The 18,598-nt window shown below is 37.0% G+C and overlaps 1 protein-coding gene across 13 annotated transcripts in view; it reads right to left on the minus strand.

The window, feature by feature from the left end:
• Window positions 1-18,598, minus strand: part of LOC120423960 (peripheral plasma membrane protein CASK) — a 539,239-nt gene that overhangs the window by 11,157 nt on the left and 509,484 nt on the right. For 7 of the 13 annotated variants that reach the window (XM_052709491.1, XM_052709518.1, XM_052709493.1 and 4 more), the window contains 3 exons: window positions 11,237-11,428; window positions 2,618-2,851; window positions 1,812-1,843 (listed from right to left, as the gene is read on the minus strand). In XM_052709491.1, the coding sequence (XP_052565451.1) occupies window positions 1,812-1,843; window positions 2,618-2,851; window positions 11,237-11,428 (458 nt within the window). The remainder of the gene's footprint in view (window positions 1-1,811; window positions 1,844-2,617; window positions 2,852-11,236; window positions 11,429-18,598) is intronic. The other 6 variants (XM_052709496.1, XM_052709495.1, XM_052709513.1 and 3 more) reach the window with 2 other exon arrangements.

Below are 18,598 nucleotides of genomic sequence, written 5' to 3' on the forward strand. Positions count from 1 at the left end.
CGAAATCATGTTCATTGAGAAAATCATGACACTTTGAGAATATAAAAATAATGCTATTCATCAACGTTTTCTTTGATTATTGTTAACTAACTTTTTAAAGTTTTCAACATATTTGGAAAACTTCTTCTAGAAGTACTTTGAACCCTTCTCTACCACGGTCAGAACGATTCCACGTACGTACGTATTTAATTTGTACTCTTCATTTTGCGGAAAAATCTCAAACCTAACAAAGTCACCCCGTTTTACGGTACAAAGAAAAGTTAATTTGCAAAAACGTAGAGAATAACTCTGGATGATTTTTTATTGAAAAAAAAAAAAAACAAATAATTTAAAACCCTTAGCTGACCCTGTTCGCATAAATGTCCCATATGCATTTTCGTCACTTTTGAGCTATTGATGCAGTTTGGTTTAAAATCGTGTGCTCTTTCAGAAAAGCTTACAACATCCAGTACTTTGTTCTAGAAATCACGAGGAAATCCAGGTTTTTTCGCGAAAACTTAACACGTAGCCTTATGTGTGGGACAAACGTGTTTTGCGTTTTTCTCAGCTTGCTATTTTTGCATATGGGACATTAATCCGAACATGGGCAGTAAGGCTGTTGCAAATATTTTTCAAAGTTTATGTCGCCCTCCCTTCAAAATTGGTCCAAAAATCAAGGAGCAAAATAATGTTTCTTTTCAAAAAACTTAAAAAGTTTAATGAAAATAGATAATTATATTAAGCATGTTTGGGCTGGATTAATTTTTTTGAATTTTTATAAAATTCCAATGTTCAGCGCCACAAAATAAAATCGCAAAAGATAAAATTTTCGTCAATACTTAGATATTTTGAAAACTAATGATTACAAAACAACTGGACAGGTGTATAATGCATTTGAAAACTCTTTTTTCATTGAAATGTCGAAACCGTGGCATGTAATTTCATTTTTTACTGTTTTAATTTTTGAACTTTGAAAAATATTTGCATCGGCCTAAACAGTATTTCAAATAGATTTTTAGGAAATGGTCGAACATTTTTCCAAAAGTATATTTTTTGTGATATTTTTTTGGTTGTTTGCTTTCACTCAAAAAAATAATCAAACATTGTACATACATGCTTCATACAGAACAAATTGACTATTTTCACATGATTTTGCTGATTTGGCAACACTGTCATGCGATACTGAGACTTACTTGGAACGGGGTTGATTTTTTTTAGACAGATGAGTAAAGCTAGTGATCGCTATTTTCCGATGATGTTCAATGAGATGGCAACAATGCGTTGATTTTTTATTTAATTATGAAAGAAAATATAAATGCAAGTAAGTCCCAACCGATCAGGAAACTTTTATTTCATGTTTTGTGTGAAAATATTACGATAAAAACACTCGTCGCTAGCCTTTGTGTGAAAATATTATACCAAGATTAATTGCATCGCATAAAAAACAACCCCCTAATTTTGTCAGCACAAACAGCAATCGAACCACATTGATTAACGTGTAATTTGCTGGGCCTCATAAGTGGTTTGATTGCTGACACCCCCCCTATCGTTGAAACGTTCCAATTATGTTTAGCGTCATTATGATCGGAAAATTGAAATCGTTGTTCGATACACTGCAATTAAGGTTATTGCATGCGATCAATAATTGATAAGGGAGCAATTTTACTCTCAATTGACCGTTTGACCAGAGTTCACGCATCATTAAAATTGTGTTGACCAAAGGTTTTTAAACAAATTGAAATTAAAATTCACGAAAATCAAAACATAAAATGAAACATGCATGCAGTTGGTGAAACTTAATTTTAACGCCCACCAGGTTAGCGAAAATACTTACTAAGACGGGCGCCGGTCTTATCCTGAACAGCTGCAGATTCCACAGTAAAAGTTGGATGAAAAGAGAGGAGGATGATTTTGTTGTTTTTCAGGTTATGTTTCAGTAATCGAGAGAGGGGTAACTTGGGAAGAACCCAAATTGATTTATATTTAATTACTTCGTAGAAAGCATTAGAGCATTGCTGCTGGCATGCCAATCAACAAAGTTTTCCTCGGAAGCAAGTTTAAGCTTTGGACGAATCGAACAGAGATTATCTGAGGTTATAGGGTTAAACTTTGCTGTTGAACAGATCTCGAGAGCGAGTCGATTTGGGAAGTTAATTCAATCGCCTAGAACGGATGAGAAACTTTGCAGCTGTTGTGGAGCAATTCAATTACTGGTTGTATCATTTAAACTGTAGAAGAAGTATTAGTAGTATTATATTCAATGATTCTCGTTTTTATGGTTATCATTTCAATAAAGGTAAACAAATTCTTTTCCTATAATCAGAAAAATTGAAGGCAAATCTTATGCCGCAGGTCCGGTATCACATTATCAACAATCAAGAGAGATAAACGAACCGTTTGTCCCAAAATTATTCCGGTTCTGGGCCCGGTCTTGACGTTATGCGATAACACAAGGATATTCAGTTTCACCAGGTCTCTTTTGCCGGTGGCACTTTGGTTATGCCGTTTTTTTGGGACTTGCCTTGGTTTTATGTTTTACTACATAAAGTTTATAATGGTCCACCAAATATCGTACAACCTTATGATCTCCCAAAAAGTGCAACGAAAACGGCCTCTGCAAGCCAGAAAAGAATCTTACCTCGACCGGTGGTGGGGCACTTCTATATGAAGGAACTATCTTAAACGTAACGGAACCGCGGGCGTCCCGCAGCATGCGCTGTAATTGACTGACGGTCTGGTGCTGGACCGGTTGGCCGTTGATCTCGCGGATCTCGTCGCCGACGTGCAGCGTCGCCTGCCGGTGGATCATGCCGCCGTGCATGATCCGGGCCACGATGCAGCGGCCGTCCTCGGTCATCTTGAGCGTGATGCCCTGCGGGAGAGAGAAGAAAGTTGATGGTACAGGGCACGTTTTGGGGTTTGCAATTTGGTCAAATAAATATTGAATTCTTTTATGGGTTTAAACCTATCCTTAAAGTTATCAAATCGATAAAGCTTATTTTAGGAAGTTCGTGCGTTTCAGTACAACAGTCTGAATAGGGACATGAGATTTTTGAACACTTGCCAGCTCCACATTTGGAAAGCAATGTACAAATTTTGTTATTCTGTGTTTAATCTAACCAGAACCAATAATATATTAAAAATATGTATCAATAGAATAGACTTTAATCATAAAATTTGGATGATTTTTCCATAACCTTGACCTACTTTGAGCATTTTTAACACACGTATGCGTTTAAATTTTCTCACCGCTCTAAATTATTAAAATTCGAACCTTTGCAAATCATTCTTCAACAGCCGGCTGATGCAGTGCCACCCACTAGTGGGGAAATCCTAGAAGTTGCAAATTGATGAGAAACGTCACAAATGGTTTTGACACCACGTTGCATTTGTGGTTGTTAACATGTTTATGGAGCATCCCTAAACTATGATAATGAAATAAGTGGAAAAAGCTCGTGCCACGAAACACATTTTTAACGGTGCTTATAACCAAAGATATTTGAAGAATTCTACCATACAGATTATGTTCACCGCAACAAGTCAGTCATTTATGGACGGTGCCTTGAGCATGGTACCAACTTAACCGGAGAAATTCAGTAGAGATGTAAAATTGAGCTATTTATCATCATATCCCGGGAATTCCCAAAAATCAAGCGGAGGTTTTTGGCACCAATGTTTTGAAAATGCACAACAAATTAAATATTAAAGAACTTAATATGATTAAATTCAATTCAACTAACGATTCATATTGAAATAATCAGAACGTAAGAAAATTTCATGTTTAGATTTCACTGACCTACAAAAAAATACAAAAATGACTGCACAGGCTCACCTCGAGGGGAAGCATGAAGTTTGGGGTAGCCAAAAACACGTGCATTTTGATTTTTTTCAAACATATTTAGACAGGACCGAATGGTTTTTCTCCAAACTTTGTATGGAGAATGTGAGGGGGACACATAATAGCGGGCGCCTGTACGCTATTGATCGACATAAGGCTTTCTAGGCCCAGTGAAAAACATATCATTTAACCCAAAAATGACGAACTTCTCGTCACAGTGTCCTGATGCAAACAATGATCGAGCTCGAGCTGTCACAGCCCTGCGAAGTATGTTGACTGACATATCGGGCGGTCAGTCAAAAAACCCAGCTAGAAATCGCCTGACAAAAAACTTTTGCTAGAAAGAGATAGGAAACTTGCTCGTAGCCCAGGCGTGCGGTAGAAGCCGTCGCGTCGATTGGTTTCCTGTAAGCTATTTTGCGGCTACACAGAGAATTAGGGCGGTTCAACGCTGTTACAAAAAAAAAAAAGCAAAGCAATCCACTTTATCGACCCCCGGGTCTTTTGTGGTCTCTGTTGCAAGTTTCTGCTCATTTCTAGGCGTCCGAAGGTTATGTGTGGTGAGTCACTCAAAACCTCTTTTACGCTTATGGACCGACGTTTTACTTCCCCATCCGATCGAAGGCGTGGTCAGGCAAATCTCGTCTCGAAAAATGCCACCGGGTCCGTCTGGGATTGAACCCAGGCCATACTGGGGTGAGAGGCTACCACGCTAACCACTGCGCCACCGGACCCGGCTCAACGCAGTTACATACAATCCAAATATGTGGGAGTAGAGAACAGCTTCCTCCATTTGGAGAAAAACCATTCGGCCCTGTCTTAATATTTTGGAAAAATTCCAAGTGCACGTGATTCTGGAGACCCCAAACTTCATGCTTCCCCTCGAGTCTATACATGAATTTTTCTGACGATGTGGCATGAGCTGCAGGAACGCCAGTGCTGGCGTAAGTTTCAAGCAGTATTCTTGAAAAAGAACAATTTAAGGGAGTAGTTACCATGTTCTTTGCAAGTCGTGGACCAATCGAAAAAAGCCGATTGTTTAGTGGTTATTTTTGGTCACAACAAATCGTTTTGCTGACCTTGATATCGCCACCCGCTCGTCCAATCAGAGATTTTACAGGTTGCCACCCTGGAGTGGGATGGGATCCCCACATGGTGCTGTTCCTTGCTGATTGGATCTCCACGGTTTAGCTCCGCCCTGTTAGATTTCTGGATTTAGGCCTTATATTAACCGTTGTCCAGAGAATGGCAAGTTGCAGTATTCATTTCGGAACGATGGAATGCAAACAGTTGATAAAAGTGTTGTGGAATCGGTGTAAATCGCGGGTGAACGCGTTTCGACGCGAGTTAAGAAAGGACTTTAACTATTCGACCGACACCTTCTATGGACTAGATCTTCTACTGGCCATTCCGGGAGCTCGACTTGACACACAAAACTTGAAATATCGCGTCTTTTGGAACCTTTATCGTGTGTTGATCTGTGCTTCAATTATGATGATTAGTTTAAACTGCCTACTCAATATACAACATTACCCAACAATTGACATATTATTTAGCTGCGCGCAATGTTTGCTTGCGCTCATTTTTATATACGTTCGCATATTCTTCACCATTCGGAATTACGAAACGATTAAGGAAGTGCGACAATATGTAAACAATCGAAGTTTCGGTAGAAATCTTGCAGCATCACTTAAGATTCGAAGTGAAACTTTCTCTAACAACCGAAAAATATTCACCTTCTCTTGTAGCTTCGTGCTACTTATATGTTCAATGTTTATGATAGTCGACACTTCACATCATCATTTTTTGAAAAAGCCATTTAACATAGATCCAAGTTTAAAGTTGGTTCAGATCTTTTGTGATAAGACATTCGCTTTCCTCACAGCTGGAATACAGTTTATGGTTGTACCTAACTACGTCGTTTTTTACATGGTTCTTACGGGACTTGAAACTGAGGTTAAGGTAATTGCTCAAACATTTTCCCAATTTTTTGAAAATGCTGACCAACGAGTTAAAAGGATGCTGGAATTGGAAGCTTGCAACATTCGTCAAATGGATTACAAGATGAAATTCTACTTTTGGCAGTACGTTCAGGAAGAGTTTGGCAAATGTATTGATCTGCATGTCGAATTCTTAACTATGAAAAACAAAATTCGTCCGTTGCTGAATTTCAACTTATTAATTATTTACTATACTACTGCACTTAGTCTGGCTTGCGGAGCCATGTATCTGGCACAGATGAAAACGATCACGGCATTTACATTACAAACGGTTCTCTATTGTCTTTGGATTGCCTTCGAATGTTTTTCTATTTCACGAGGTGTGAGCTTGTTGAATGAGGCGGTGAGTTATCAAACAACTTTTTAACACTCTAATAAAACAAACTCTCTTAAAAATACAGCACGAATCCATTGGCCGAGAAGTGTACTGCCTGGATTGGCAGACAAGGCTGGAGTACGAGGATCAATTCGCAGCCGAGTGCAAATCAGTTCGTAAGAATTTTGTCATAGTGATTGCAATGTCGCAGCAACCATTACGATTCGATGGATTCGTATCGGTGGAATTTACCCAAAACCGGTTCTGGCATTTGCTCAATTTGGCCTACAACATGTATCATGTGTTAAACGACTACAACGATTGCTGCATCTCGAAAAAATAAGCAGCGTAAGTATAATCCAGTGAAAAAAAAAAAAAAAAACAAAAATCAAGCATTTTAAAGTATAAGTTGTTATGACGTAGACATAACCGGAATGGCGTTGAAAACGTTCATGTTAGTTTAGTTCATCGAGAGGTACGAGAAAATCAATAACGCAAGATTTCCTTCACTACTTGATTTAGCGCTTAATTTGCTCATTGTTTGCCAATGTTGAAAGTTTGATAGAAAATTGCTGAATACATTTCGACTTTAATAGTGCAAACATCGTGCCTGCGGCCCCTTTTACTGGAACAGCCAGTTCGTATAAGTAAGACGTTATTGAACTTCTAAAAATACCATAAATCCTCTAGAAAAGACAACAGTTATTCAACTAAAAGACAGTTTTTTCAGTTTTTCCACTGACATTAATAGGATTTCAATTTATTTTTCAACCGGTTAGACTTTTCTCATGATTAATACTTTTAAAACATTTATTAGGCTGCCTAACACAATGGCCATGTACTTGTTTTTCAGAAAAGATTTGTTTTAAAACCCGGCGTGACTTTGATAGTCACTGTGATTCGTGCAGCAGGATCCAAATCAAAGGGTTCCGATTTGGAATAAATTTAGCATGGAAGTTCCTTGGCCAAAATAATTTTTAGTTTGGCGATTAGGGTGCTCCTATCGATTTTAGCAAAAAAACACATTTAAAAAAAATCATATCTCCTGAACGGCTGAACGAATTTTAGAGCGCCATGTTTCAAAAGAAATCTTATTAGGGGAACAGCATCTAATTCCAGCGTGCCTCTAATGTTGGCAGGTCAGAACTTTGACACTCAATTAAAGCTAATTAAAAGCGTTTTCAACTTAAATTGAGTGATAAATAGCTCAATGAGAAGTGAGCAAGCAAGTTTCTATCAAAAGTTTTGCAAAATTAGTTGTTTAAATAGTGAAAATCAGCAAATTGGATGGAGTTAGGAGCGAGTGCTTAACCTGCCAAACATACGAGAATTTCCCCTAGTTGGTCTTTTAAGGACAAATATATTGTGGTCTGAAAAAACTATCTGAATATTTTAAAAGATCGTATGAACATTTAATTTAATGATTTGAAGTTTTCGAGAAATAATTCACTTTTTTTCGCAGAAGCTGCAATAACTTCAAAATATACATATTCGGGTTCTATTTATTTTTGAATTGAAATACGCAACTTTTGGTTCCCAAAAAAGCATAGTTTATTGCTTATGATTTTAAAGTTATCGCAGTTTTTGTCAAAAAAGTTGAGCATTACTCGTTTTTTTGGATTATCCCTTTTTGCGCGGATATTCGCCATTTTTGGATATGTTATGTAAATTATTACAAGGAATCAAGAAAAAAATATTTTCAGACATGAGCTCTTTGGTCCCGAGACTTTCAGAACAGCAAATGAAATTTTCATATGACCTTTTCAAATAATCAATTTAATCGGACCTCAACATATTTTTCCTTAAAAGTACAACTAATCTTCGATGTTGCTAGCAGTTTCTGGCACTCTGTTCTGCATTCTTATTAAACAAGGCTATAATGAAGATTTTAACCTATGCCTCCTCCTTACCGGCGGTCTCAGGCAAGACTTTGGTAAATAAAAACAATATTTATAAATGTTAAAACCATTTCTCAGTGGTATAATGTGACGTTAAGCGTGTGATAATTCAATTAGATTCAATTAGATCTATGGGAACATATTTTATAAACACCATTTAATGGACCTGAATTGATAAAAGATATTGATGTTAATTGCAGCATACGAAAAGGACGTCACAAAGATTTAGAATAAATGTCAATGTAGTGATTTTGAAGAGAGTAAAAATCGTGATGTTGACTAAAATCAATGTATATGTTGAATCGGGACTACAGTCTGAATAGGGACAGCACGTTTTAGAGCAGAGCAGTTCTCTACGAAATCGATCTTTTTTTTAATTTAAACTTTTGTATTTAATCCGGCTAAAACATTTAAGGTGCTTTCGGTATGCCCAAAGAAGTCATTTTGCATCATTAGTTTGTCCATATGATTTTCCATACAAATTTGGCAGCTGTCCATACAAAAATGACGTATGAAAATTAAAAAATCTGTATCTTTTGAAGGATTTTTTTTATCGATTTGGTATCTTCGGCAAAGTTGTAGGTTTGGATAAGGACTACACTGAAAAAAATGATGCACGGTAAAAAAAAATTGGTGATTTTTAATTTAACCTTTTCTCACTTAAACTTGATTTGCAAAAAAAAACTATTTTAATTTTTTTTATTTTTTGATATGTTTTAGGGGACATAAAATGCAAACTTCGAAATATTGGGCGCAAAAATTTTTCAACTTAATTTTTCAATGTAAAATTAAATTTTCAATCAAATAGTACTGTAGAGAAATTTTGATAAAGTGCACCATTTTCAAGTTAAAGCCATTTTTAGGTAACTTTTTTGAAAATAGTAGCAGTTTTTCATTTTTTTTAAATTAGTGCCCATGTTTGCCCACCTTTGAAAAAAATATTTTTGAAAGGCTGAGAAAATTCTCTATATTTTGCTTTTTTGAACTTTGTTGATACGACCCTTAGTTGCAGAGATATTGCCATGCAAAGGTTAATAACAGGAAAATTGATGTTTTCTAAGTCTCACCCAAACAAGCCACTATTTTCTAACGTCGATATCTCAGCAACTAATGGTCCGATTTACAAAGTTAAAATATGAAACATTCGTGGAATTTTCCGATTTTTTCGAAAAACAATATTTTCAAAATTTTCAAATCCAAACTTATATTTAAAAATGGCCAAACATTCAATACTACGCCCATTTGAAATGTTAGTCTTGATTTAAAAATATTGTTTTCTAAAACATCGGAAAATTTCACGAATGTTTCATATTTTAACTTTGAAAAAATCGGACCATTTGTTGCTGAGATATTGACGTTAGAAAATAGTGGCTTGTTTGGGTAAGACTTAGAAGACATAAATTTTCCTGTTTATAAACCATTGCATGGCAATATCTCAACAACTAAGGGTCGTATCAACAAAGTTCAAAAAAGCAAAATATAGAGATATTTCTCAGCTTTTCAAAAATATTTTTTTCAAAGGTGGGCAAACATGGGCACTAATTTACAAAGTGAAAAACTGCGACTATTTTCAAAAAAGTCACCTAAAAATGGATTAAACATGAAAACGGTGCACTTTATCAAAATTTCACTAGAGTACTTTTTGATTGCAAATTTGATTTTACATCGAAGAATGAAGTTGAAACATTTTTGCGACCAGTATTTCGATTTTTGAAAAAAACTGTATTGATTCAAAAATTCATAACTCGGTCAAAGATTTTTTGCACAACCTGGAAATTTCTGAAATGTTGGCAATTGATGTCCCCTAAAACATATAAAAAAATAAATAAAAATATTTGTTTTTTGCAAATCAAGTTTCAGTGACAAAAAGTTAAATAAAAAATCACCAATTTTTTTACCGTGTATCATTTTTTCAGTCTAGTCCTTATCCATACCTAAAACTTTGCCGAAGACGCCAAATCGATCAAAAAAATCTTCCAAAAGATACAGATTTTTGAATTTTCATACATCATTTTTATATGGACAGCTGCCAAATTTGTATGGAAAATCATATGGACAAACTAATGATGCAAGATGGCTTCTTTGGGCATACCGAAGGCACCAAAAAAGTTACAGTCGGATTAAAAAATTAAAAAAAAATAGAATGGCCGAAATTGCTCAGCAGCTAAATGCTTCAAATTTGGAAATGAATGTACACATTTTGTTGCTCAGAATCTGGTCTGCCCGAAATCACTCAAAAATATCAAAATATTTGGCTGCAACATTGTTATAACAGCTGTCCCAATTCGCCCCATGTGTCCCGATTCGCCCCAGATGACGGTACTAAATATATTAATAATAATAACCACATAACGCGTGTTTTATTCAAAATGATCAATTAAAGCCTAGTCTTTCGAGGCGTTTTGTTATATGTTAAAATAAATGTTTTTGACAACTACAGCAACACATCGTTTTCCTGTTTTGGTTTTAGGTTTAACATAGATCAAATAAACAACCGGCGCAATTTAACAGTAATTAACACATTCGCACAATTTCACTTCAAGGCGAGTCATCTGGAAGTATTGGGTTTTATGATCCCCATATTCACCTGCATATTTTGGTTTATAATATCAGTCAGAGAGCAGCGATTGACCAAGAAGGTTAAAGCTGTAAGAAATAAATGAATTACTGTGCTATATTTTTAACCTTCCACGGCACATTTTTTTCGGGAAAAGTGACAACAATGCACGGAGTTTTTTTTCGGATTTTATTGATTATCTCAGAAATGGTGTTCTTAACTAAATTTGGCCAAAAAACACGTGCGACAAGATAACACGACATGTCAAAGTTATACTATACCATACAATCATTAGCTTTTAAGTTGCAACAAAATGCGTTGAAACATAGTTTTGGATACAATCAAAATTCTTGTAAAACACATAAGTAAGAGATAGAAGTAGTTAAAAACACGAACAAAATTGTCCCCAGAATGATACATTTTTTTTTCTAGACATTGACAAAGTCACAACCATGTAAATCATCAAAATAAAAATGAATAAAGAGTTTTGATTGATATGAATTTAGACGCCTCAAATTTGGCTAAAATTTTTGTTTTCAACGAATGTTCAGGTCGAAGCTCATCCAGTAGAGGGGTTGGGTCTTGAGGGCCAACGCAGTCCCTATGAATTTTTAATCGTGTCCCACGAGTTTACAATATGTCACTTACCATCGGTTCGTCGGTGTTCTTCTGGAACTGCACCAGCCGGACGCGGGTGACGTGCTGCAGGTCGCCGGTGTCACCATTGTCGATGTCGTCGTTGCCGCCGTTTAGGTAGGGTGCGATCGGTGGTGGTGTGACGCGGAGAGCTTCCTCGCCGTATACTTCTCTAGCTACCACGTCATGCGTGTGTAATAGAGCCTGGTACGGGACGAGAGCAAAACAATAGAGTGTTGGGTTAGTGTGGACGTGCTAGTTTGAGAGATGACATCTAAAGGAGGTTGGGTAAGGATTAATTAGCAACAGCGATCCGCCGGTGCATGTAAATGTTGCTGTTGGCTAATAATGGTTTAATCAGTCTCGGTTGCATCCTGTTCCATTTGGTTAAGTAGGGGTGTTCAGATCGAGGATAGTTAATTAGAATAAATCTAGATTAAATTTTCCAAAGGTCCTTTCTGCATAGAAAACCCATGTCTCAAAGGTTGTTTTGAAAATTTAGTCGAGAAATCAAATTCATTGACGATTACACGCGCTTGACAGCTGTTTGAATCTGTATTTTTTTCATATCAAATATTTTTAATAAAAAAACGATTGAATAATGGTGTTTTTATCGTCATCGTCAATTTTTTCTATTCTTTTCCAGTTGCAAAAATGTGCAGGAGATTATGTCACACATGACTAATATGACAAAGCTCTTGAAATGCAATCTTATTAAATTTAGTTTTTACCATTTTATTTAACATCCCTGTGGACACCAGCCACTCTTGGTTGTGGCCAATTCTTGTGTGATTAACAAACCATTGAGGTTAAATTTTGTACCGGCCAGCTTACAAATGGCGTGCTAGTGTGCGTGAGATCGGGCTTAGATAACTCTGATGCCTGTCTCGATTTGGACTGCTCCTTGCCTCTAGGCCATTGACGTCGTAATGTTAAGAATTTTTTTAGAGTTGGATAAAATATTTTTGATTTGCCCTGTACTAACTCATTGTATGCAGCTTTCTGTGCAGTTGCTGTGAAGCTTACCAAGGCTTTTCAAAAAGGTTAACTCCATGTTGCACGCACACACTCCCACTTTTAATTTCTCGATACCAACCAGATGAGGTGAGGTAAAGGGAGCCAGGATGAACAATAACTGCCCTTGCCGCACTCCTTTGTGTGTGTTGGTAGCATTTTCCCACGTTTTGTCTATAATTTTGCGAACGAGAGCATGCTCAGAGTTGTGCACATAGTTGTTATTCAAGAACACACCCGAAAGCTCCCGTTGGCATCGTAGGATCAAAATACACTTTAAATAGAAAATACGGGATTTCGAAATGAACTGCTGTATACCGTAAGAGGGAAAGGAAGGAGGGTTTTTGTGTTAGGTTTCTCGAAAGAAGTGCACTGCAAGGAATGCAAGGAAATTTCTTCCCGAAAAAACAGCTCGAGATGGAGCAGGAAAGAAAATAATTTAAATGCTGTTGTCTGATGGCACAGGAAAGAACTTTTAGGACTTCTTGTGAAACACAGAAGATGAAAGTTCATATTTTGCATCGCTGCGTTTCAAATTAGAACAACTGTTTCAAGGATTTGCTCTGTTTTTCTGAGCAATTAACGCATGGTCTGAGATGTTAGAGTTTTAACTGAAAGTTAGAACCCCTTTGAAAATATTATTTTTTTCATTTTTGCAATCTTGGCGAAAAATAAGCTTTTTGGGATGAAAATTTGGGTATAAATGCTATTAGAAAATAAGAAACTTAGATTGAATGCGACTATTTCAAATCGGTTGTCTCTTTATATATAAGCTGACAGGGTCATGCTTATAAAAAAAACACAAAAACCATCATTTTCTATCGTTATTTGGCCACATAATTGTTCATTTATAGTTGTGTCTGTGATAACCCTCTCCTCAAAATGCGTGAGATAACCCCTTTCCCTAGCGTCCAAATTTATTTCCCCAGGAGGTTCAAAGCCCTTTTCCCAGGACATAAACATCCAATTTACAGCCTGCAAAATGGCACATCCCCAGCCGTAAAACATCATGCGTCTCCATTACCACGGGCCACCGCAAAATTCGGTACACGCAACTTAGTACCTTGTAAAGTGTGAATTTATCATAATTTATGAGCTTTCCGGAAACGGGGCAGTAAATTCACCTTATCGCGGACTCCGCTTTCCTTTCCCTCCGGTATCTTTCCTGTCAAAGTGTCTAACTCAATTTGGGTGTGCAAATGTTCGTAAATAAAAGCATCTAACACAGTATTTCATCAGGCATGCAAGTCAAGTTTGAGCGAAGCTCCCGAAAAGCTTCTTGCAGTTTGGGGACTTGGAAAAAGTTTGAGAATTTTATTATCTCGCTCGTATTTCACAGTGAACCATAAATTGATGAATGCAATTTTCGAAGAAAGTCAAAAATAAACTTTAAAACATCTGCAAGAAAACTTCCTTTTCTAATTTGCATTAATTTATCATCACCCGGTTGCAAACGCCGTTAAAAATTCAAACTCAGTTGTCGGAAAAGCTACATTTACTGCGCTAAAATTATTCATCCTCCGCACGTGATTAAATATTCATCGTTGCCTTAGAAGCCATTGTGATCAAAGGTGTTCGAGGTGGTGACGTACTTGTAGACTAATTGAGAGGGTTATTTCGTACACTAAAATGCTCGGAAAATTTGATCACAATGTTTTAATGTTTTTTTGATAAGTTGCCGATTGATAGTAAGAATGCTGCCTTCAAAATTTTTCCAAAAGTACTCTGCCGTTCTACGCATAATTGTCCCATGTCATTTTTGGTCGAATCTGACTTTTTGTCATTTTAAGGTTTAGTTTGACGTTTACTTTTCGAAAAACACATAAAATCTAGTACTTTGTTCGAAAACTCATTGAAATCAACACCAAGTCTGTTTGTCCCATTGTTGTACTTCTACGCATAATTGTCCCACCAAGTATTTTCTTTCAAGACATTATCAGTTTCACGAAGTATTGTGTTTTGTTTACTTATTGTACAGCAAGAGGATTACAAATAAGAGTTTTAAATTGCTAACTGGGATGACTAGGGACTTATGGGGTGAACAAGGACCCACGGGACAATTATGCGTAGAAACACAAAAAAAACGGTCGAAAATTTTCAAGAGCGCTTTTCTCAGTAGCACTTTTTTGAACATGGGACAATTATGCGTAGAACGGCAGTACTGGTCTCAGAAAAAAATTGAAACAAAATACTTCCCGAGAAGAAGTCGGATATCATGTCGGTTGCAGATTACACTTTCGCTGTCGTAGTAAGGATGAGAGTTCGTGTCGAAGGAAGCAAAAAAAGCACGGAAATTACATTTTGTCTGGCAGCACTGCCGGAAAAATCAAACCAAGATTCTCGCATTTTTTTTTGCAGCGCCAAAAGTGCGCCTTCTTTGCACAGCTGTCGTGCAAACCAAAAGCTGACAATGTGAAATATTGCTCGAACGAGCAGGGACTGGAGAATTTCCTGCAAATCCATGCGAAATTAGGACAAATTTGGTTGATTTAGAATTCTTGATTAATAATTATTGTTGTGAAAGCGACTGGTATACAACAAACTCAAACTTGCATGCAACTTCATCATTCCACAATAGCGCCATCTAGTGGCGAGTAGCGAATGCAACGTGCAAATATCGTTTTTAGCCATGGATTTGCACTTGTGGGAATGCAGCCAACTGACAAATGTGCAAAACTGTCCACCCCCCCCCCCTTTCCGGATTTGTCGATTCAAAAACTAGTTGACAGTGAGGTTTGTGTGTGACAACTGTCGTGCTGATTGTTGCTTTTCGTTGCAATCGTTTTACATATATTAGTTGCAGCTTTACATTTATAATTACTTTTGGTTTGCAAAAGTTGCATGAATCAAAATGATGCTAATTTGAAAATTTTTGCACCGCTGTTTGCAATTTAAAACAACACACATTAGTTTATACACGTGTGCCAAACGGCAATGTTTCGAACGAGTTTTCGCTCGAAATGTCTGCGCATGGCTGTAGAACAGGAAACTAGCTTGCAAGTATTCGGTTGCAATGTGATTGATTATAATTTAAACGCAGACACGTGCTAATTTAACGCTTCGCCTGTTATTCATGTCGGGAATGCAGCGTGTTCACAATTCCGAAATTCTGCCATCAATTATCCTGTTTACCTTAGCTTTGTTTGACTTTGTATAGGTACGAGCCAAGCAGCTTCACCGAAGGTGCGTCACCTGTACAGAAAGGCAATTCATTAAACAACAATACCTTTCACCCTTTCCACATAGTGAGGGGGTTTCAAAATGAATTCTTAAAATTCCAGGCAAAAGCGTAATTAATTTCGAACTAGAATTTATAGCGAAATATCACCTGCTGTGTTCGTATTTGAGCTGTTCGTGTGAGTGTGTGAATGAGTGTTTTGTCAGAAAATTCATTGAGCACAGACAGCGGCAAAACCACTCCGAAAAAGGGTCGTAAATCAATTTCAAATTCATTGAACCAGAGGTTATTGGAGCTAGCTGGTTGCAAGAATTGCTGATGTAATTAGAGTTTTACGAAAGCTTAAATTTGAAAAGCAGCAAGAGAGTATACTCATATAGAGGCAAGCTCGAACAAAAGCGATTTTTTTTCCTGGTCTCACTTTGATTTCCCATTTGTTGCCTGTTTTGCCCGTTCGCTGCTGACCGTGTACGCCACAGTGGTATAACGTCAAAAAAGCCTCGTATAATGTTTGTAAACAGTATGCAGTACAACTACCGTAAGTCGGTTCGTTTTTTCTTGAATACTTTTGCAGCATAGTTGCGGCTGAGGACAAAACGCAAAGGCCAGAAGAGCCAACCAAGACCCCTACACAATCCCCCTTCCCTTCCCACGCCTTGTCTTTAACATCAATCCCTTCCCTACTAACCCCGAGTAGGCCGCGGGTAATCGGCTCCCCTCCCACTAACATTTATACACAAGATCCTCTGTAATTATTAAGTCAAATGTAATTACAAAAGCCGGCTCGGTCCTAACCAGGTCCCAGTACCGAAAAGGACCTAATAAAAATAATTTTATGGAAAAAAAAACTTTTGCAGCATAATTTTATTATGAATGTAAAGGGGAATAGCATGTAATTTCATCATGCACGTGATGTTGGCTTACACTAGTTGGGCGTTCAAGAATAGCTATAAGTTGGCAAGAGAACTGGTTCCCCAGTGGACGGCTTTCTGTGCATTGTTTTGCAGGAGGAATCCGTCCACCGTTGGACGGATTCCTCTTGCTGGACATTGTTAACAAACTTGTCCCAAGTTCCCATTTTCTCCTGAAAAGAAATCTGTCCACCGGTGGACCGATTCCTCTTGCAAAATACAGCCAAGAAATCCGTCAAACAGTGGCCAAATTAAAAAAAATCTGGCTTGCCAACGTTGTCAAGAAAAACCGACCTTTCCCAAAATTGCCGGATATTATTTTAAAAGTTTGCTTGAGAACGGCAAAGTTCCCTGTCTCCAAAGTGATTGTTTTTTTCGCCTGTCAACTGTCAAACAAAGGTTTACAAATTTAGGTCATCAGATTTTTTGTCAATATATTTAATCAGTATATCAATAACTACTTCAACATGTTAACGAATGGTAAAACGTTACTTAATCTACCGTATGGTGGTTGTTGCATTCCTCTCGATAGGATTCGAACTGACGACCTTTGGATTGTGAGTCCAACTGCCTACCAGCGACTCCACCGAGGAAGGACCCATGGACGACTCCTACACCTGGACTAAGCTAACGATCTAGATTAGGTCTGAACCAATGTTCACTTCCCCATTCGACGGATAAGACAAATCTTGACTCGAAACAAGCCACCGCACAGTGGGCGAAATGGAACCCAAAATCGGACTTAATTGAACGCGGCTGGTTCTCTGGTATGAAAAATAATGTTTCTTATGTAAAAAATCCGGGGAATCGATTGGTAATGGTTTTATTTACCGCACGAAACTGCAAAGGGTTTATTTTGCCCCAATTCCCCATTTTTCAACATTTTTTCTTGAAAATCGGTCTGTATTTAGAGCGGATGCTTAATGCGGCCATCCAAAATGCACTTAACTTATGTGAAAATGTCCCAGGAATCCAGTAAAAATAACCACTTGCACCGCAAAAATCGTCTAGGGCCCATTTAACCCCAATTCCGCTATAAAAGCATTTTAGGCCATTTTCAAATGTTAGGTCAGATTTTAAAAATCTGAAAATATTTTTTTCGTAAAGATCAGACAATTTTACATAAGAATGACTATTTGCACTTGATAGTTTGACACATTTATGTTGATAAAGAAATTAAACTAAATAAAAAGGTTGAAGAATCAGTTTTGGGCCAATTTTCCCATACGCAGAATAGGCCCCCAAAACCAAAGCTAAAAACACGATTCGCCATCTACATTCGAGTAGGAGAACTTTGGTGGAAGGTTACGTTTACGTTTTTGCGCGATAAGTACATACGGGAGTGAAAACTATTTTAAGATTTTTTTCATGAAAACTGGTCTTTTGGAATAAAATGAAGTCAACAGGAGGTAAGAAATAAAAAGTATTATCGATTGACTTATTGAGTTTTTTGCTAAGTTGCCATTTTTATTGAAAATTATGAGATCCGGATTCAAAATGCGAGAGTGAGGTTAGATTGCTAATTTTGAAAATCAATCCAATTTCAATTTTTGAGACAGAGTTTTGCTTTTAAGGTATAAGTGCCTTTAAAAAACATTAGTCCACTTGAAAAAACTTACTTTCTGAATTAATTAATTAGGTTTTCGTTGATTGACAAATTTCCTTATTTTTAATCAAATAATGAACAGGTTAAATCGGCCATCACAAAAATATTTTTGTTTAAATCAATTAAGCTCTTTATTTCTTACCCCAAAACGGTATAATGTTTTACAATTGTCGATTTTACGATAAAATAAATCAATTTCAAATTTCAAACCGATTTGCTCTCTTTAGGTTATAATGTAAACATCACACCAAGTTTCAGCGCCCTCTAGTGGGGGGGTAATTTTGACGTTTGTTCGCCTATAAACTGCCTTCTAAATAATATTTATTTTTATCAACATAAATGTGTCAAACTATCAAGTGCAAATAGTCATTCTTATGTAAAATTGTCTGATCTTTACGAAAAAAATATTTTCAGATTTTTAAAATCTGACCTAACATTTGAAAATGACCTAAAATGCTTTTATAGCGGAATTGGGGTTAAATGGGCCCTAGATGATTTTTGCGGTGCAAGTGGTTATTTTTACTGGATTCCTGGGACATTTTCACATAAAGGCTAGTATGGTGATCGGAAGTAAAGGGGTCAAGAAACAGCTTTACGAACAGCAGAACAAAGAAGAGGGAGCGTTTTCTTGGGGCTTTTCTTCACCCTCTCTGGCTTGCTTTCGC

This window comes from Culex pipiens, chromosome 1 (genome assembly GCF_016801865.2).
Source record: "Culex pipiens pallens isolate TS chromosome 1, TS_CPP_V2, whole genome shotgun sequence".
NCBI classification, from domain to species: Eukaryota; Metazoa; Arthropoda; class Insecta; order Diptera; family Culicidae; genus Culex; species Culex pipiens.